Below are 21722 nucleotides of genomic sequence, written 5' to 3' on the forward strand. Positions count from 1 at the left end.
ATAGTCAGATTGGACTCTTGGCTCCCAGCCGGGTTTGCCTGGACGCTGGGGGCTGCTCTCTGGCCCAAGTTGACATAAGCACCCTGGTGGAGGCTATTCTCTGGCCAACCCAGTGGCTCTCAAACTTGGATACACTTTAGAATCGTCGGGAGGCTTTTAACACATGCTCTCAACAAGTCCCCCTGTCCAAATGCCAATCACGCTGGTGTGGGGAGGGCCTGGCCATCAGTCTCTTTAAGTTCTCCCAGAAGCTCTGCAGGCCCCGCCCCTGGCTTTGCCCTCACTCCGCTCGGGCTGGACACCTAAGATCCCAGCTCGTCATGTGAGTTGAATGAGTGCAGTAGAGCGTGAGGGGATAAGTGAGTGAATGAATGAGCAGGTGGATGGGTCACTGAAATTCTTCCACGGGCTTGGGGTCCTTTGACCAGGTTCAGGTTTGGGGGTGACCGGACTCACAGGGCCCCCGAGGCAGGGCTAGAAGAGGGAGGTCCAGGCCGGGTCCTGGGGAAAGCTGGAGGGATAGCAGCTCAGGGGAAGCTACCACTGCCGTCCCCTCCAACCTCCGACTCCGGTGGCGGCAGACGTGCAACACACAGATCCCTGCTCCCGGGCCCTCAGCCACGCGTCCCTCTAGCCCATCCCCACCGACTCCAATGCAGGGTTCCAGACCTAGGGGCGGACTCACTCCCCTCCCCCACCCGCCTCTTGCTGCCGTGGTTCCCTCAGCCCAGAACGTTCTCCCCAGTCATCCATCCCTCAGCTCTCACCTGCCATCAAGTGCCTCCTCCTCCCTAGGGCCTAACTCAGGGGTTCTTAGCCTAGTTTCTCGTCAGAATCACCTGGGGAGCCTCTAAAAACCACAGTGACTACAATGGAGTGAGGTTCTGGTTTAACTTGTTTGGATTGTGTCTTGGGTGCATTTTCCTCAAAGCTCCCTGGTGACTCTGACGTACAGCCAGGTCTGAGGACCAAGGACCTGATGTAAACGCCACCTTCTCGATGAATCCTTCCCCACAGAGAATTCCTTTCATCGTCCTCTCCTGAGCATGCCTGGGGGTGAGAGCCCCTCCCGGCAGCACTGGTCTGCCCCTCCTGGGGTGGTATCCATCCTTCCATCTGCCTCACCCATGCTCACACCTCCACCTGGATGCCCCTGTGGGGGAAGGCGGGGGGGTCTTGTCCTCTCCCTGCCCAGGGCTCCACAGGTGCAATTCGCCTGCATGCCTGCTGGCCCAGTCCCGGCCCCACATCCCACCTCAACCCATCCCTACAGACGCTTCCTACTACTCGATCCCAAGTATATCTGAGACCTGCGAAGCAGGAACAATGGCCCTGGGTTGGGAGGGAGGGCACCTGGGTTCCAGGCCCACCTGAGCCTGATACTCCCCCTTCCCATGCTTCTAAAGAGTCACTGCCCTCCAGGCTCCACATTCCCATCCCCTACACAAGAGGCCTGGAAAAGATATTCTTCGAGTCTCCTGCAATTGTGCACCCATCTAGGCCCCCTGCCTCAGTTTCCCTGGCTGGTGAGGCCTCAAATCCACTTTTGGCCTCAGCTAGAGCTGAGCAAGAGCTCACCTGGAGGGAAAGGCCAGCATGGCTGGGAGTGACTCCATTACCAGTTAATGCCTGCTGAGCTGACTGGCTAGGGAGCCCAGCCCAGCGGGACGATTGCATTTAACTGGGCTGCAGACTAATCAAGCATTTAAACAGATGGTGCTCAGAAGAGCTCCCTGTAAATGGGGAGGATCGGGGGAAAGTGGACCCCTCTAGGGTGGGTGGAGAACCCCAGCTCCAGTGACTGAGGCATGAGAGAATCTGGCGAGTCCTCCAGTGACGCCCCCTACCCCCAGATCCCCAACTTCCCGCACAGACCCTCTCCCTGGCCCTGCTGGAGTCAGGAAGCTGAGGGTACCCTTGCTCTATGGGCCTCAGCGTCCCATCTGCACAGCAGGGGAGTTAGGAGGAAAGGGGTTACACAGGACCACTGGTTCTCAGCCGGGGCCATGCCACTCCCTTGGGACATCTAGAAAAGTGAGGCTTTGGGGACTGTCATTGAGATCAGGGGGTGTTAGGGGTATCTCATGGGAGAGCGAAGGCCACTAAATGTCCTGCAGTGCGTGGTACCATCCAGCACAAGGAAGCGGCATCCGGCCCCCCGTGCTGGTAGCAGCCCCGGGAGAATAGCAGCACCAGACACGCACAGGATTGGGGTTCCTGCTGCCTTGTTCTCTGCCTTCTGATGGAGTGAGCCGAGGACACGGGAATGATCCCACACCTCATGCTCTGGGGGGACCAGGTGCTCTCTAGCTCGGCCACCAGCAACAGCTGTGTCCCTTCCACCACCAGGCCCAGGCGGCCTGCTAACGAGCTCTCTGACAGCCACTGCTCAGCCCAGACACCAGCTCTATCCCAGCTCCCATGGGAGTGAAGGCGGCCACGTCCCGTCACCCGGAATAGCCCCTTCCAGAGGGAGGCACCCAGGGCAGGCCATCCCCAAGGAGGGCAACCCCAGTGTCACTGCCTAGAGCACAGCCAGGGCTCCATCACCCCAAAGGGCTTTCTGAAGGACCCGGGGACCTGTACCCTCCACTACTTCCTATAAGTTGGCCAGAGGCTGGGACATGACTTCTAAGGCTGGCCTGGATATGCCAGGGGTGGTGGCCCTCCCCGCCACCCTCCTCACCTGGGGAGGAGTCATTCAGGCCCAGCAGCTCGTTGGCCCTCTGGATCTTCTCCAGGCACATGGCTTGCTCCTTCTTGAACATGCAGTCAGAGTGCATGGCGGTAGCCTGCAGGAGGCACAGGGGATAGACGGTGAGAAGGAGCAGGGAGGTTCACCTACAAGCCCTGCTACCTAAGCCTCAGGGGCAGCGGGGGAAGGGGAGCGACAGAAGTAGGAAGACGATAGTGACAGAGAGATTTCAGAGCCAGCGGGGACCCTGCCTCCACTTCGTCACAGATGCCATGGGGACTCTTCCCCTTCACCAACTCAGTGTGGGACCTGGGCAGATCCCACCCGCTTCCTGGGTCTCAGTTTCCATGTCTTATGATAACATTAGCAAGCACACACAGAGCACTGTACTAACTGAGTGCATTACTCTGTCATATGCACGCATATATTTATCAAGAGTACTACAAAGCAGGCACTATTTTTACCATTTCCCATTCTACAGATGTGACACTTAAGCACAGAGATGTTACGAAACTTGCTCAGGGTCACACAGTTTAGTAGTCTGTACAGCCAGGATTCAAACCCATGCAGTCCAGCTCCAGAGACCACGAGGCTACAAGTGCACTTTAGGGGAGCAAGCAGGGGGTGAGAGACAGGAGGGGCTGAGAGAGCTCATCCTCTCTCTCCTCTGGGGGCCCGGGAGCTGCAGGTGAAGGACAGTGGTAGCATTCCGTGGGGCTTAGTAGCCACTCTCATCTACTCCTGCCCCATGTGACAAAGGAGGAAACTGAGGCTCAGAGAAGTTTAGAAACTCCTGCCCAAGGTCACACGGCTGGTTAGTGGCAGATACTGGATTTAAGTGTAGGACCAAGTAACTTCAAAGCCCACGGATGCTATCACGACAGCTGCATCCTAATGTTGTCACTTCAACGCAAAACTCCAGGGCAGGGATGGTTCCATAAGGGGATGCTGGCGAGTGTGGAGTTAGGCACAAGGCATCCCGAGCTGCCGAGAGCAGTGCTCAGGGATCCAGTCTAGCTCTGACTGTTCACAGATGTGCACAGAAAGGGATGAGCTTGTCTGTGGTCACACAGTAAGGTAGGGCAGAGGCAGGACCGGCACCCAGGGCTCTGAAGACAGCTGCATCCATGCTGGTCAGAATTCCCAGGTTGAGGGGCAGGGGCCAATGCCTGGGCACCCTGCACCCCATCCCTCTTTTTCAGAGACATGAGCAGAGAGCAGCCTTCTGAGCTCTAACCTGCCAGAGACTAGTGAGCTGGGGACCAGGATCACAAGAGCCTTCCGCGGCCTTGACGAGGGCCCCTGCATACAGTTGAGCAGGTTGTGTACTGCACAACTCTAAAGGCTGCTGCATATGTTACTATCATAATAGATTTGTAAATTATGTAACAATTTCTGGTCAAATCGGTACAGGGTCTTGAGGAAGGGACACCCTTTTTAGTTCACACAAAAGTGCCAGATGGTCCAGGGGGGTGCTGGCAGAGATACCAGCCATGGGAATTGAGCTTGGCTGATAGCACACAAAAGACACAGGTTATCTGGGGTGGGAGCTCAGGTGAGCCTGGGGCTCCAGCTGGTCATGGAGGGGAGGGTCCTGGGCCCTTACCATAGGCAGCAGCAGGAGGGCAGCCAGGGAGGCCTGTATGACGCTGGCCATGATGTTTCTCAGCCCAGAAGGAGGCTCAGGCCACTGCTGCCCGCCTCTCACTCACAGCAGCTGCTGCTCAGCCCCAGGTATCTACAGGCTAGAAAGAAAGGAAAGGCATGAATCCTGCGGGTCCAGCGGCATAAGAGGGGCGGCGGCAGTCCCCCACCCCTACCTGCAGCAAAGCCTCCAAGGGTAACCCCCCTCCATGCCTGTGTGCTGTTCTTTATTCTTCTACCCCACAAGCATCTGCCGAGTGCCTACTCACTACCAGACACTGGTGATACAGCAGGGAACACGCTGGGTCGGGCGCCGTCGGACTACAAGAATGGTCTGAATGGCTTTCTCCTCTGCAGCAGGTGGCTGTGTCCCCAAATCTCCCTCCACAGGAAGAGAGTTTTAGCTGGCACATGCGTGCCCACCTGGAGAGGACATTTCCAGGTCCCTCTTGCTCTCAGGTGCGGGCATATGATGAATTTCCCACCTATGGAACGTGGGTGACAGTGACACGTGCCACCTATGCACCACCTGTCCCTAAGGCATCACGTGCTCACCCCTGCTGCTCTTTCCCCCTCCCTGATGCCAGACCCAGGTTGGACAGAGCGGCCAGGACAACACCGAGAGGTGGGGAGCGACACACCAAAAGGAGCCAGGATGACTGAGTGCACCCGCGGCGCTGAGCCAGCCCGCCAGCCTGACAGCCTACCTAGCTTCAGGCTGCTACGTGCCCTTCTCTCTAACTCACTCACTCATACAGGGCCGCTTTGTTCCAGCAGCCGAGCCTGGTCCCCAACAAACATAGCCTCCTTTCACCCTGCCTCAGCCCACTTGGCCTCCAGGATAAAGCCTTCACCAATGCAACAGACAAAAAGACTACCGAGGAGGATGTGCCCGGACCTCGAGGACCTTCCCCCCAGAGCTCCCGTGGCTCTGAGGCCCGAGTCACTACTAAGGACCAGAAAGGGCACGGGCAGTCGAGTGAGGAGCCTGAGGGAGCCCCAGCCCATGCCCAGAGGAAGAGTCCGGTCTGCTTCTACAACTGATCGTTAACACATATTCCCTGCAAGCCAGCAGTTCTGCATCTGGGTATCTATCCTAGAGAGATATTTGTGCTTATACAGAAAGAAGCATATGCAAGGATATTCACTGCAACATCATTTAAAATAGCATCGACAGCAAAAAATGCGGCAGCCAACCATCCATCAAGCAGGCACTGTTAATAGGCCCCTGCGTAGCCATACGATGAAATACTATACAGTAATTAAAATTTTTTGTTACTATTAAATTATTATTAAAAAGATTGAGTAGGCCCATGTCAGGGCCACCACTAACCCACAGGTGCCTGGTTTAAGAGGCCCGTGGGGGCTGCATCCCAACCATGAGTCCTTACACAACCCCCATCAATGAGCAGAGCAGCCGGTACCCTGGGGCCCTTTGTGCCCCCAGTGGCTGCCTCCCACGCCTCCCTCCCTCTCTCCTTGCCTCAACAAGCTCCCCTTGGCCTCTCCAAACTCAATCTGGTGACAAACAAGCACCCGAAAAGGAGAAAGAAAACCAGCTGCAGGAAGGTTCAAGGAAAAGGGGGTCCATTTTATCTACCCACTGTTCTGCCTTTTTGGCGCCCACTTGGAAATACTGAGGGACGCTTTGGTATCCCCAAGAGATGCTCTGAGAAGCCCAGGGGGGCCATGGGGATGCTGGCCCAGCCTCTCCCCCAGGTGTCAGGAAGGGCTGGGCAGGCTGGGGAAGCAGTGGCCTCAGCACCCCCGGGCACCCTAAGCACAGGCTTCAGCCTCTGTACCCACTCCCAGGACCTTCCATACACCTGGTGGCCACAGGCTGCCTCTGGCATGATGTGACACCAGTGGTCCACAGGGGGGTTGGCCATCTCCACTATCCCTGGGGAGGCCAAGGCCCTGTCTGCAGAGAGCTGGTGCTCCCTACCCACTCGGCTGGAAGAGAGGAAGGCCGGGCCCACAGCTTCTCAGCAGATGCTACAGACTGAGGGCCTAGAGAAGCTACTAAGGCAGAAGGCCTCCGAGACATGGATTGACTCTCCTGCACATAGGACAATGTCAAGCCACGGCCTGGTGGGGTCTGGGGCCAGGGAGGCTTCCACCCAGGACAATCCTGGGTGCCCCCAGCACCTCCCTTGACCCTCCTGGCAGGGGCGAAAGCAGCCACAGCCTGTGGCCTGGGCCTGGGTTCTGGCCTCAGCACTTGGCCACAGTCAAGACCTTTGCTTCTGCGGGTCTCAGCCTTCTTAGCCGAGAGGAAGGGGACTCACCATCTCAGCTCCCTCCTTGGCCTGCCTCACAGCCAGCCGGGCCCAGACAAAGCCAGAGGAGGGAGATGGGTGCATGGCCTGTGTCTCCGGGTGGACACACGGCGCTCCTTCCTGGAGGCCGTCGCCCTTGTACTCCCAGCAACGTGCCACCAGAAACACATCTCTTGGGAGAGACCTCTGCCCTGGGACACAAAGCAAGCTTCCTGGAGGAAGAGGCCTGGGAAGAGGGAAGAGTGCTCAGGGCCCCCTGAGATGGCAACAGCACTATCCCCTTCCTTCAGGACTGGGTCTCTACAAGTGGAGACTCACGGCCTCCTCCCCCGAGCCATGACCCGGGACGCAAGGTGAGCTCTGACCTCTCAACACAGTCCTCAACATGGGCTGCTCAGCACAACCACAGAGGACTGTTTAAAAATACCCCTGCCAGGGCTTCCCTGGTGGCGCAGTGGTTGAGAATCTGCCTGCCAATGCAGGGGACACGGGTTCGAGCCCTGGTCTGGGAAGATCCCACATGCCGTGGAGCAACTAGGCCCGTGAGCCACAACTACTGAGCCTGCACGTCTGGAGCCTGTGCTCCGCAACAAGAGAGGCCGCGACAGTGAGAGGCCCGCGTGCCGCGATGAAGAGTGGCCCCCACTTGCCGCAACTAGAGAAAGCCTGCGCACAGAAACGAAGACCCAACACAGCCATAAATTAATTAATTAATTAATTAATAATAATAAAAAAAAATACCCCTGCCCAACTAAGTCGGAATGCCTTGGGCTGGGGCCCGGGTATCAGTGTTGTTTAAGCTCTTCAGGTGATTCTCATGTATAGATAGGATTGTAAAGCCTCCATTTTAACCTTAACTTATTAGAACCAAGAGGGCTGGCCTGGAAGAGCTAGTGGCTTGCCCAGCTGGGGGTGCTCTGGAGGGCAAGCCGGTGGCAGCGGGCAAGCAGAGAAGGAGTTTGTGTTTTGAGGACTGGCGCGCTCTCTCTCTTTCTCTCTCTCTCTCTCTCAGGCGCGCGTGCACACACACACACACACACACACACACACACACACACACACACACACACACACACACACAGAAACAGGTCTACAGAGAAGAGCATAAAGACACGTCAACTCCACAGAGAGAGACATTTATCCCCAGGGCACGCACCTGAAGGCATCAATACAAACACCCATGTGTGGAATACACAAAGGTGGAGATTCCTTCAGGGACTGAGAGACAGCTCCACACACCTTCACAGACATGCAGAGGCACACTCAGAGCACAGCACAAAGGTATGTGCAGATGCATCACACAGCGATTTAGATCTTCACATATGTTTATCAAATTATTGCTGCATATAATCACACACACACTCATTCTGCAAAGCCATTGAGATATTCAGCAGCAGTTAGATTTATTTGGATTCAGATGTGGCTGCAGGTACACATACATATGAGCATGCGCGGACACACACACACACACACACACACACAGACACACACACACACACAGACAGACACACACACACACACACAGACACACACACACACACAGACACAGACACACACACAGACACACACACACACACAGACAGACACACACACAGACACACACACACACACAGACACACACACACACAGACACACACACACACAGACAGACACACACACACACACACAGACAGACACACACACACACAGACACACACACACACACACAGACACACACAGACACACACACACACAGACACACACACACACAGACACACACAGACACACACACAGACACACACACACACAGACACACACACACACAGAGACACACACACACACACAGACACACACACACACACACACAGACAGACACACACACACAGACACACACACACACACACACACACAGACACACACACACACACACACAGACACGATGCCCAGACTTGCGGGATGCTTATCCCTGCAGTGGATTAAAAACAAGCTGGAGCAAGCAGAGGTCCCGCCTAACCATCCCCTCGCTCTCTGCTTTGTCACCAGGCTGCTCAGACAACGCGGTGAACCAGGAGAGCGGTGTGCCCCCAGCCCAGTGCCCCAGGGTGGAGGGGTTGGGGTACTCTCAACACGAGGCCTCCTCTGGCACTAGACCCGGGTTCCTGATTCCCACTTTCGCCCCCTCTTGTTCACCTTCCCCAACTACAGTCCACCCTCTGCCCGACAGGACACAGACACTCACTAGCCAAGAGGTGGAAATAGGGAAAGTGGGAGCTCCCAGGCCTTGACCTTCCCACTCCCGACCTCAGCTGGAAACCTCAGGGACGACCTCCTGCGGCCTCTCCAGGATGGTGATCTCAGCCCCCACCTCTTCTCCCCTGACCCCGCCCCGAGGCCACTGGGCACAGCCCCTGCGGGACAATGCTCAGAGCTTACGGTCTGAGGCCACCTGTCCCAAACCTCATGCTCCTCTGGACCACATGCCTGGCTCCTCTGTCCCGGGAAAGCACTTTGAGATGTGTCCCCTGGGTCAGCCACTCCCAGCCCTGTCCCCTGCGCCCTGTCCCAGCTGCCTCTCTCCTCTGGACTCCCCCAAGCTGCCAGTGACCCTCCCAAGGGCCAGGCCTGGCCACTGCAGCCTGGGGTTGGACTCTCCCCTCCCTGAGAATGGATGCTGGGCTCTTTCAGCCCAGCCACGCATGTGGCTCTGGATGACCTGGTCACTGATATTCCCAGGTGCTCTCTCTTGGGTCCAGGCTCTGCTGGGATAAACTGGCTTGTGCAACTAATCTGAGGACAATTAAACTACCTCCTGGCATTTAGTGTGGTGGACTCGTGAACCATTTTGCTAGGGTTTTAAGCTTAAAGACCTCAGGGAAGCCACTTAACTTTTCTGTGCCTCAATTCAATTATATGTGAAAATGGAATAACAGTAATATCTACTTCATAGATGTTACTGGGAGGCATCAACCAATTGATATAAGTAAACTATGGAGAGCGGAGTATAGCCTGGCTCCCAATAAGGGCTATACATGTGTTAACTATTATTATTATCTTACCACTTTGTGTTCAGGTTTTTCCACCTTCCTGCTGACACCTCCACCACCATAAGCCCTCTGTCATATTCAAAATAGGAATATCAGACCTGCTGCATTTTTATTTGCTAATGGCTAACATTTATTAACCACTCGGTACATGCCAGGCACTCTTCCAAACAATCAATATGCATTAACTCATTTCACCTGCCCCAAACCCAGGCAGTCGTTCCTAGCATTATCCTCATTCTATAGCTGAGGCGACTGAGGCACAGAAAGGCTAAGCAACTTCCCCAAGGACACACAGCAAGCATGCGGTAGAGCTGGGAAGTGAACCGAAGCAGCCTGGCTCCAAAGCTTGCGCACTCCATCCCTATGCTCCTGCCACTCTCTGTTATTGGTAAAAGGAAGACCAGCTCAGAGTCCATTGGTACCCTATTAGTACCCTCTCACATCCCTGGGGACTGGCCAGGCCCTCTGCTACCCCTCTGCCTACACTTCTATATCTGAAGCACCCTCCTTAAGAAGAATGAATTATAGACACAGCATTTCAGACCTGAAATGGACTTTAAAGGTCACCTCCCCCACAGTACTGAGTTTCCTGTGGGGAAACTGAGGCCGGGGGGGGTGGGGGAGACACTTCCCAAGGTCACACAGGAGAGAGTCCTGGAGCCCTCCTGGCGGGAACGCACGTGTCCCCCTTACAGACTTGGGAGGACCTGCCCTCTTCAGGCCCCATAAGCCCAGCGACTGGCCTGGGGCGGGAACAGAAAGAGCAGCTGTGTCCTCCGGCGAGCCACTGCGCCAGGCACGCAGGAAGACGGCGTCATCAGTCAGCACACCGGAGCCGGCGGTGACTCACCGGGCTCTGACTTTCCGCGTGGAGTGGGAGGGGACTCGGAGACCCTGCAGCCACCTCCCACACTGCCCCACTGCCTGCAGGACCCTTTCTGCAGCCCCCCAGCTGAGGGTGGTCCAGCTCCTGGGCTGGGGCGCTCACCCCTCTCCAGCAGCTAGTCCAGGGCCCTCAGGGGAAGCTTTGATGTCTCTCCACTGCACCCTCCCAGGCCAGCCCTGAGCAGCACAGGCTCCTTTGCCTCCTGGGAGCCCCCCACAGTGGGAGGGCAGCATCTCACTCCCCCTCTCCATGGGGCCACACAGCCCTGGGTCCCTCTTCTGCCCTCATGGAGCTGAGGCTTCTCCTATTGGACTCCCCTGGCCGCTCAGCATCCCTCTCCACCGTGGGGCAGTGCCAAGCCTGGACACCACACCGAAGATGACCCAGGCAAGGTGGATCATTCACCTCCCTTGCTCTACACACGCTCCTTTTATTAACGAAACCTGAGCAGCACCCACCTCCCACTTCCTCCTCGCCCGCCTAGTACAGAGGACCAGATAGGGAAGCCTGAAAGACGAAACACTGCCCCTCCAACTCACCCCTCAAAGGGAGGGAACCTGACTTCTTTCTGGGAAACAAGAACCTCCTTCCTCCTCAATAAGGTCAGAGCTGATAAAGGTCAGTGTCCAATGCCGGAGTGAGGGGTGTTCTGGCAATCAACGGATTAATCATTAACGCTGACGTTCCCCTTTCAAAGCCTGGTCCCCGGAGTCCTGTGTACAGCAGGTGACAGAAGCCAGGTCCCTGGAAGGCCTACGATGAGTCCACCCAGGCCCTGCATTTTACACATAGGGAACCTGGGCTCAGGGTAGGAAAAGGCTGGGCACACATGCACACAGGTAGTAATATCCCATTTCACAGGTGAGGGTTTGAGGCCCAAAGAGACCCAGAGCCTTTCCCAAGGTCATGGTGCAAAGCCCTTCCACACTGGCTAGTTCAGGCACACCTCCTGTCCTGGAGGGGTCCTGGGAGTCCTCTGCCTGGGACTACCCCCCAGGGCCTGAAAGAGGATGAGGGGAGAAGAATGGGAAGGAGGAAACAGAAGATACCAGAAAGGGGAAAGGAGGGGCGGGAAGTGATGGAAGGCGGTGGGAGGTGTGTGGGGAGAGGGCGGGAGGGAGGGCACAGGAAGCAGGCTCTGGCTTGTGGATAGTTTACTGAGCACCTCCCAGGCGGGGGGTGAGGCTGGGGCAAAGTGGGATGGAGAGCACTGCCACCTGCGCTGACCCCTGCTAGCCAGCAGTCCCTCCTGAGTAGCTGTGAGTCCCTGGAAGGGCGGGCCAGCTCTGACTGGCAGGTGCCCTGGCACCTGGCACAGGTAGAGCATGCGGTGGGGACCCTCAAACCCTGAGGAGTGCCGGGTGGACGGGTTTAGGAAGGTGAATGCAGGGTGTCGAGGAACCCAGCAAGATACCAGGAGTTGGGGGTGGACGAGAGGGTGGAAGGCTGGTGCTAGTCTGCGGATGCCAGGGACACTGCAGCCTAGTTCCACGGGAGAGGGCTGGGGGCACTGAGGAGTGTTAAGCAGGGCAGTGAAGTGCTAAGCTTCCCATTTAGGGAGTATTCCTCAGAAGGCTGGTGAGCTGAGTGGAAGGAGAAAAGCGCAGGCAGAAAACCTATCCTGGATTCAGGGTAGAGGTGATGGGGGCCTGGGCAGGGAAGGGCAGCTGGAATGGAAAGTGGGGGACAGAATCCAGAGGCTTGGGCAAGTGGGAAAAGAAAGTCTCCCTGGCCCACCCCTCTGGGGAAATGGCAGGAAAGAAGTGTCAGAAGAGTACAGACAGGAGGGATAGGAAGAAACCAAAGGCAGGACCTGACTCACCACACGACCTTAAATCAGAAACTGGGACATCGGAAGTGCCCGCAAAGGAACTGTATGTTTATTTTTTTGTCTCAGCCACCCTTCTCTGATGCCCATTTTTCACGAGGGAAAGGTGACAGCTAAGGCAATGCCTGGAGCTGGGATGAGAACGTCCAGATATTCCACAAGGCCAATCCAACCTCCTACCGCCACCTCCAGGAAGCCCACCCCGGCTGCACCCACCTCCACTGGCCTCACCCTCCTCTGAGAACTACCAGCCCTAGATGAGGAGCCCCTTACTCCTGCCTGGGCTGTTTCAGGTCTCGTCCTTCTCTTCGTGAGTTTGAAGCCTGTCTGGGAACAAGGGGCATGTCCAGGTTTCCCTGAGGTTTTCCTCCTGGTGGAGATGGGCATGCACCTGGCCAAAGAGGGTGAATGGGAATGGGGGCTCAGGACCTGTTTGGTGAGCTCAGCGATGCGATGTCCTTTCATTTTCAGGCATGAATGTTGTCTCCGGGTGTCCTTAGTGCAGGAGGTTTATCACATGAACACAGCAGAGGCCTGTCTAAGGTAGGATGCTGAGGCCAGGCATTAAATAGATGTGCACCCTGAGCTCCAGGCAGGGTGAAGGGAAGCATCCAAGGCCCCCCCTAGGGCGGCTTGGGCCCCCAGGACTAAGCCCCTCCCTTCTTCCACCTCTTAAACCACTTCTCTTTGCTAACCTACAGCCCAGGGGTTCACAAACCCTTCCAGCAGGTCAGATCCGGCCTGTCACCTATTTTTGTACAGCCAGTGAGCCAAAAATGTTTTTTAATTTTCAAATGGTCAGGAAAAAATTAAAAGGCTCATACTTCATGACACAGGAAAATTGTACGAAATTCAAATTTGTGTCCATAAATAAAGTTGATCAGAACATAGCCCTGCTCATTTGCATAAGTATCATCTATGGCTGCTTTTACGTTACGACAGCAGGATGAAGCAGTTGCAACCTAGTGTATGGTCAGCAAAGCCTAAAATATTTACTATCTGGCCCTTTACAGAAAAAGCCTACCCACCCTCATTCCACCCTCACGCAACAACACACACACGCTTTCTCCACTCAATGCAACATGCATCTGGACGCTCATTAAGGAAGACTTTGTGATCTTCGTTGGGCAGATGTCTGAGTCTCCAGGTGTCTCGAGATCTGTGTGAGAGGGTGTGTCCCATTGTCGGTATGTATGTCGTGCTCTGCTGTTGTATGTTTGCCCCAGCTCTCTGGCAGGTGTCATGGGAAACCTTTATGCCACCCCGGCAGTGTGTCACTCTCTCTCTGTGTGTCACTGTGGAGGTGGCTGTCACCATGTGCCTCTGACGGCATCCAGGGCTCAGTACAAACACGCCGCAGCTGAAGAGTTTCCAGCCTGCATGTTGCCAGGCAGCTGGACCACTAGGCCCAGACCAGTCAGACCCTGGACTTGTAGATTCCTCCATTCAGAGGTGGCCGAGGCTTCCACGGCCTCTAGTCCCACCTGTCTGGGGCATGGGACCTCTGCTCACATACCTCCCCAGACAGGAAACCCACTGTCACCCCAAGTGTCGGCTCCACACTGGGTAGCTCTTGGGGAAGCAAGGCCTTTCTGGCACTGAGCTGAGCTCGTGCCCTGTGCTTGGCACACCTTGGTTCTGCCCTCTGGCAGACAGCACAAGGTGTCCTCTGCTTAACAGTGCCAGCCCTGGGCCAATGAAATCTTCACCCCTAAGAGGCCAGAGACCTGGGACACTGAACCTGAGGCCACATCCCCAGGAAGAAAGCCACCTCATGGCCTTAGCTCTTGTCTTTCCTACCCTCTTAGGTGTAGATACTGATCTCTAAACACCCATTTTGTTTTGTTTTGTTCATTCAACACAAATTGAGGAAGTGTCCCAAAGTAGGAGCATGGCAAAGAGGGGTGGCCGCACGAAAAAGGATGTATTCCAAAGTGTATCTCCAACCAACGCCCTGCCAGCCTGAACCTTACACAAAACAGGACCTTAATGAATCTTTTAGCCTGATTAGTTCTTAGAATGTAGGAAAGAGTCCTTCAAGAGGCTCCCCAGAGATAACCCCTCTCACTGCACATAGGGGCAAACAGAATCATACGGTCTTGTCCCAGACACAGAATCATGGATGAACTACCCACCACAGGGGAGGGAAGGCACCGGGTTCGCCACCCTGGTCAACCCACACACACTTGTTGATGAATTGTTTGAAAGATCTGGACAGGGCCTGCCCCAGTGTGTTCTATCTCTAATTCATATACTCAAATTTTGACTTGTGTCCAGACTGGCACCTCGTCAGTGGAGAGCAGGAGCCCCAGATTCATCTGGGGACTGGGGGTTCTGCCAACCCAACCTGCACCCAGCACCAACTCAGACTGGGCCCCTGAGAAAATCTGAGTGCTGCTGCCCCCCAACCAAGGCCCATACATAGTTTTGTATCCCCTTCAGAAGCCCACAGCCTCTCAAAGCCTCTAGCCTGACCTTCACAATGCTTGTATGCCTCTGCCCAAGAGGGTCCCAAGGCAGGGTGCCCTCCACAAACTGTGTAGCCCCCTCCCATCCCCCAGCCGCCCCCCAAGCAGTGCTGCTCACTAGAAAAGCCAAATGCTGTGTATTTTCTTTTGGTGTGTGTGGGAAGGTGGGGGGACCGGATAAAGGAGACAAGCACCTGCACTAAAAGCATAGAAATCATCTGGAGAATTTAGCAGGGGTCCTCCATCCTTCCCCCAGCAGCTTTCAAAGGGGGTCTGAGCACGGGCCAGGGTGAGCTTCCACTCCCAGCTCCACGTGAAATACAATCAGCTCCTGGCTGGGCTCTCCCCTGAGCGTCTAGCTCCATCCATTGGCACCCTGGCCCCTTCGGACTACCCCCCCACCCAAACTGCAAAGGTCCTGCCTGCCCAGGATGTGGGCCCTAGCCTCCCACAGCTGCAGCACGAGCCTGTGCCTTTAAGGCAGCGGGCAGGGGTCTCATCTCAGGCGAGCCCGCTTCAGCCAGGGGAGGCCAACGCGTTTCTCCCACACGCCCCCGTGGGGCGTTTCCTCGCGGGACCGCAGAAGCCCAGGCATCCGGACCCCCACCTCTCTGCGCCGCGGGAAACCGAGAGACGACGCTTTTGAACAATCCCGAAGGTGTCACTACAGGGGGACATTCTCCGCCGGCCCATACTCCACCCTCTACACAGCACATCGCTTGCCCACCCCTAAAATCCCGTGAGGACTGCGGTACCCAGCCCCCTGGGGACCCTCCAGCTTCGCCTAGCCGCGTCCGTCTGCCCTGGGAGTAGGGAGACAGGTCCCTGTGGGTCCCTCCGGCCGCAGTGCCTTCCCTGCCCCTGGTCCTCCCTTCTGGCACGGAGAGGGGCACGAGGTAGCTAGCTGACCCCACCCCCTGCGAGCTGCAAGGATCGGTCGCCCCCGAGCATGATCCCAGATATTGGGAGGGCGGGGGGGGGCGGCGAAAGGGAGGGTATCAGACAGTCGCGCAGGATGGGAGCAGCGGCGGGAGACGGCTTCATTTAGGTTTCGGGAGGTTGGCCCCGCTCTGGCCCTGGCCCGCTCTCCGTCGGTGAAGGACGCTGCTTGCGGAGACAGCCGAGCTGGAGGAGGGGCTCCGTGGTCCCCAAGGGGCGAAGGTTCTGGAGTCGGGGGAGGGCGGACAGGGCTTAGAGGGGCAGGGGCGGCGGGGCGGCCCTTACCTGCTCACAGCGGGGCCTCGCCGCGGGGCCGCGGGCTGCGGGTCGGCCCGGGGCAGACTCCGCGCGGAGGGCGCGCAGCGGCGAGTCCGCGCCCCGAGCCGCCCGAGGACGGAGAGCGTGTGCGCTCAGCAGCGCGCGCCGAGCCCGGGTCTCCGCGTCCGTGTGTCAGCCGGCTGCCGGTAGCCGTGGGTCCCTGCGCGGCAGAGTGAGCTTGTGCGCACGCGGGGACCGCGCTCGCCTGGAGCCGCCGCTGCCGCCGTCAGTCGCCGCCCGGGGCCCGAGCGCTGCGCCCCCCGCCTGCCCTCGCCCGCCCTGCGCCGCGCGCCCGCCCAGCTGGGTCTGCGCTGCGGCAGAGGCGCCGCCTCCGCCGCGAAGGCAGGCCGGGGGCAGGAGGGAGGCGACCGACCACCGCCTTCCCCCGCGCACTTCTCAGGCTGGGGGTGGGGTACAGGCCAATGGGCGCCCGGGGGAGGGGTTAGGCCGGGGATGGAGGGGAGCGGGACCCCGCCCGCCGCACATGGGAGCAGGAGCTTCGGCGCAGAGACCTGGCGGGGAGGATGCGGAGGCAACAATTCCCCTCTGTAGTTCGGCTTCCGGGGCTCAGCGTCGGGCCTTCCCCGGGGCTCACCGCCCTCCTTTCAACCCTCCCAAGGTACCCAGAGCGAGAAACCCTCTGCCTTCTCCCTCCTACGTCCTCCTGATTCCCTGTGTGAGCCAGCTCCTCCTCCTCCAGGAAGCCTTCCTTACAGGGCAAGTCCCAGACTCCCCTTGGGATTTTCTTTGCCCACACAGCCCTGGCCTGGGAAAGTCAGCTAGCTCCAGGATGCCTGCCTGGATGTCTTCAAATGTGATCGCCTAGAAAACGCCTCTATGGCCAGAAAAGGGAGGTGGGGGCCTTACCGGGGCGGCCTACAGCAACTTAAGATGACAGTGCTCTGGAGTCAGACTGCCTGGCTTCAGTCCCTGCTGTGCCAGGGCTAGCTCTGTGAGCTGGGGCGGGGGACTGGGCATCTCTGAACCTCAACTTCTTCCCTGTACGTGGGAATCATAGGACCTACCCCCCACCTCTTAACAACAGCATTAAACAAGAATGGTACACACATCCCAAAGTAGGTTTTCACTGATTTTATTTCCTCACTAATGAATTAATACCTATTGCTACTGTTATTGTAGTACCACTCAGCCTCCTCCTAGTACAGATGGATAAGTTGAGGCTTAATGTGGGGAACTAAACAGGTCAAAGCAATGTAGCCAGTTGGTGGTGGAGCCAAAGCCCAACATAGGACAGTTACCCTCTCCCACCAGCCAACTCATTGCTCCCACCTACCCCTGCTCACAGTTTCTGGTCACTACCCCCGGTGTCAGCATCCCAAGGCTCCCTCCATACCCCCATCCACAGTTCTGCAACCAGGCTCTGTCTTTCCTTATTCAAGTCATTGTTCAGCCTCCCTGTGGGCCTGAGTTTTGGGTGTGGCCACCTTGTTGAGGAAGCTTCAAGGAAGAGGAGGGAAGAGAAAGAGACTTAAGCCTTTCCTTGGGAATTCTAGTCCAGCTGAGGAGGAGAGGACTGGAGCGTGGAGCAGGACTCCATAACGAAAACGAAGGAAGTATCTGGAAAGATGCGAGGAGTTCCCTGGGTCCGCTCAGTGAGTTGATGATTTTTCTTTACTGCACAGTGAACCCTGCCCCCCTCTGTATACCACACTGTTGGTCTTCACGGATCACATTTCTTTCAGTCCAGAAAAGCTTCCTGGAGGAGGAGAATGTTAGTTCTTCTCTGTATCAGTATAGGGTGAGACCCCTCTGGAAAGAAGAGGGCCTGGTGCCTTGCTGGAGTCAGACAGATAAGATGGACAGGACTTCCCTCTGGTCCTGGGTACACCCCTTTCTAGATTGTTGCCATGACCCCTGGGAGCCTACTCTCATCTGTCTCCAGCCCGGGTATCTGAAGATCAAATGAGATGCTGTGTGTGAAAGTGCTCTGTAGACTGTGAAACATCGTGAGGGGGAAGGAGGGGCTGCGGCAATCTCTGAGTCAGGAGGGGAGCATGGGGCACGGGTCGCTGGAGGCATGAAGTGTGAGGAAGGGTGGAAATCAGAGTCACCTGCAGCAGGCCAGCTGTCCCTGGGAATGTCAATGGTCGGGCGGCCAGATGAGGACCCTTGGCTCTGAGTCAGCCTTCATTTCCAGGTTTATTCCCTTTTCCATACTCCAGGTCCCTCTCTGGGCTCTGGATCCCCTGCCCTCTGTTCTGTGTCCCGGATGTATGTCTTGGTGTGGGCAGTGAGCAGGTTGGGCACCCCTTCCTCTCTGCCTGGGCAGCCAGTGGACAGGAATGAACCCGCGGTCCTCTGCTCACACCCCTTCCCTTCACCTGTTCTCCCTTTGCTGCAAGACCCCTAGCCAGAGGGTGGGCTCCTAGCTGACCATAGCTAAGGGTCAGTCAGGGCTCCAGGTCCCACTGTGCAGTCCATTCCCTGCATGGGGCAGGTAGGGGTGGAAATCCAGCTCCTGTTCTGCCCACTTCCCACCAAACCAGGCATGCAGAGTCCACCAAAAGGGGTGCTTTTTCTAGCTGGTCCTGGACAGGGCACCTCTCTAATTTTCTCCAAGGTGTTGCAGTCCTTTTAGGCGGCTTCTAATCCCAGCCGTACCTACTAGCATCAGCCTGGATGAGGCACAGGAATGAACATCATCAGAGCTGGGATCCAGGAAGAAGGCTGGCTAGTCCCCTTCTCTATGAATGAAGTGCCCAAGCCTGGAGGGGCCACAGGACTAGCCCAAGGACACACTTTTCAGACTGGGGACTAAAGCTTGTGTCCATGTGCCCAATTTAGTGTAGTTCTACCTAGTGGGTTACCCCTATCATGCTGAAGCAGGCTGGGCTTTCATGCCCCAGACCGTTCTCTGCCCATCCAGGCATATGGCTTTGGTCTCTCCAAACAATCTTGCTTCTCCTTGAGCAGGAGCTATGCCAGGTCTGGTCCCCCAGACTGAGCCTCCCCAAGGACAGGACCAGAGTTTCCTTCTTCTTCCAAGATAGCCAGCCCCTCCTCACCCTGCCTGCCTGGCTTGAGGGAGACGGGAGGCCGAGGGACCACCCCTGGGAATGGTCTCCTTCCAGAGGACCCCTTGAGTTGCCTTCTTTCCCCTAGGGTGGGAGGCTGGGGCATCTCCTCAACAGCTTTTTCCTGCCCTGAGGTGCTCACTGCCTCAGCTCGCTTCCACAAGCCAGCCAGCCAAGCAGGCAGCCGCCGAAAAAGATGGATTTTAATTCAATTTTCTGAGATGTGGCTGAGGGAGATGGATGCCAGGCTGCCCTACCCAGCATTCATCTCTCCTGAACAGCACTTCCCTCCGTGACTCCTGGCCCCCAGCCCGCTCCAGCCACACCAGCCCAGCTGCGCAGGCAGGGAGAACAGCACATTCGAGGACACCAAGGAGTTTTTATTGTAAATAGCTGACATTTGCTGAATGTTCACCTTGTCTTGAGCCAGGGCTTCTCAACCCTCCTGCGCTACAGAATCCCTGGGGAGCTGTAAAAATGTACCCATGGGGGCTTCCCTGGTGGCGCAGTGGTTAAGAATCCGCCTGCCAATTCAGGAGACACAGGTTTGAGCCCTGGTCCGGGAAGATCCCACGTGCCGCAGAGCAACTAAGCCCGTGCGCCCTAGAGCCCGTTCTCTGCAACAAGAGAAGCCACCGCAATGAGAAGCCTGCACACCGCAGCAAAGAGTAGCCCCCGCTCGCCACAACTAGAGAAAGCCCGCGCGCAGCAACGAAGACCCAGCGCAGCCAAAAATAAATAAATAAATTCATTAAAAAAAAAAAATGTACCCGTGCCTGGGCCTCACCACCAAGATCAGTAGACAGTTGGTCTGTGGTGAGGCCTGGCCAAAAGTATTTTTTTAAAAGCCCCCCAGTGGATTGTAGTGTGTACCCAAGTCTCAGAACCACTGCCGTAGGCCCTCTGCTAAATGCTTTACCTGTGCACGTCCCAAGGTGGCGTGCTCATATGTCCAGAAGCCATGAGAGGCATGCCAAGGTGCTGTCCCTCAGAGCCCTTGGTAACCATAAGCAGCCTCTTCTACTTCCTCTGGGAGCTGTACACACGTTTTTGTTTTCTATGTGCTCCAGGACATGAAAAGGATGCGAAATAGCTGCCTTATGGGCATTTGCCCATTTAATTCATATTTGGGGAATGTCCTGGGCATTCATTGAATGGCAGTCTATGGAGTATGGGTTTCTTTCTATGGAGGAGCAAAATGCTGATCCTGGGTCACTTCTCACCCAAGCCAGTGGGAGCCAGAGTTCTAGATTGTGCAGCTCTGGGGAAAGTTTGATTCTGAAGGCCCTCTGGTCACCTCCTGCATCTGTGCTGGAGTCAGACAGCCAGGCAGGCTCTGAGAAGGCCCAGGTGCATCAGGGAGTGCCCACTGGAAGGCCTGGAAACACAACAGGGTGAGCAGCAGGGAGGCTTTGGAAGACTCAGCCCCATGAAGGTGCGTAGGCCAGGCCCATTGCCTCATAAAGGTCCCCTCTCCCGCAGATACGCAGGCTGCAGGGACATTCCAGGTAGCAGGGCCTGGGCTCCCCTGGGCGAGCACCATTCCAGAAGTAGGCCCCGTGGCCACTCACCTGGAGGCAGCATCCTCATCAGATAAACCAATACCCTCCAGAGCCTTTTCAGCTACCCCACGGACTCTTGGAATTTTCTAAGAAACCAAGGCAATGAACATCAGGCTATTTAGATCCATGGTTTTCAAACTGTATTCCAGAAGCTCTAGAATACTTGAAGCTGCCTCACCAGAAACCTGGAGTACAGAAGGAAGGGAGACCTGTCTTCAGAGCTTCCTGGGAGCTCCTCAGAGCTGAGGAGTCCCAAGTCCTCTCTGTTCCGTCCCCCACAGGGCACGGCAGTGGGTAAGGCTGAGAAAGGGGAGGACTGTCAGAGCAGGGGGAAGGGACCAGGGGGACAGGGATCTGGAATCCTAAATTCTAAGTGCAGACTTGACTGGTTAAGCACCCCATTTCACAGAGGAAGCAAAGGAGGCTCAGAGAACAGGAATGGGTGGCTCAAAGTTATAAGGCTAACTAGTAGCAGAGATGGGGTCACACACCAGGTCTCTGGACTTCAAGTCCTGAGTTCTGTCCCCTGAACCATAACTCTTAAAAGGGAAGATACACTTCCCGGGAGCTGGAACGTGTGGGTGTAATGGGAGTAGGTACCAAAAGAGGTAAAAGTGAGAGATACATATGAAGAGCCAAATGCCCTGTCTTCTTCCCCCATGTACATAAATACTCAAAGGCAGCCTCTGGCCCAGAGAAGCATACACCCAAATACACATACTGCTGCACGCGACTGTACTCTGCACACACGCACATGTGCATTTCCATCCATTATGTATGCCCAAATGTATATTCACACAGGGTCCAAGCGTGTTCACGCACATACACAAGGGCACCTTCCAAAGATCTGCCGTGTGAAAGTACATCGTCTCTACCAAGAGAGGTGTTTTCTCTCTTGCAGAATTGAACCAGCCAGTGGGCCACTCTGCAGCAGCAGAGCTTCATTGCTGTCAGACAGTTCTCCTCAGAGAGTGACGTTTCCCATCCACCTTCCGTAGTCCCCTCTCCAGGGGATTCAGCTGTTTACCCATGGGAGCTGAATACC

At 56.4% G+C, this 21722-nt stretch overlaps 1 protein-coding gene across 4 annotated transcripts in view; it reads right to left on the reverse strand.

Moving 5' to 3' along the window:
• Positions 1-16328, reverse strand: part of ADCYAP1R1 (ADCYAP receptor type I) — a 56406-nt gene extending 40078 nt beyond the window's left edge. For all 4 annotated transcript variants that reach the window (XM_028164762.2, XM_028164761.2, XM_028164760.2 and 1 more), the window contains exons 1-3: positions 16048-16328; positions 4302-4440; positions 2687-2792 (exon numbers count right to left, since the gene is read on the reverse strand). In XM_028164762.2, coding sequence (XP_028020563.2) covers positions 2687-2792; positions 4302-4352 — 157 coding nt within the window. In that variant the 5' untranslated portion in view covers positions 4353-4440; positions 16048-16328. The remainder of the gene's footprint in view (positions 1-2686; positions 2793-4301; positions 4441-16047) is intronic.
• Positions 16329-21722: the final 5394 nt, after the last annotated feature.

The sequence above is a fragment of the Balaenoptera acutorostrata genome, chromosome 7 (assembly GCF_949987535.1).
Source record: "Balaenoptera acutorostrata chromosome 7, mBalAcu1.1, whole genome shotgun sequence".
NCBI lineage: Eukaryota > Metazoa > Chordata > Mammalia > Artiodactyla > Balaenopteridae > Balaenoptera > Balaenoptera acutorostrata.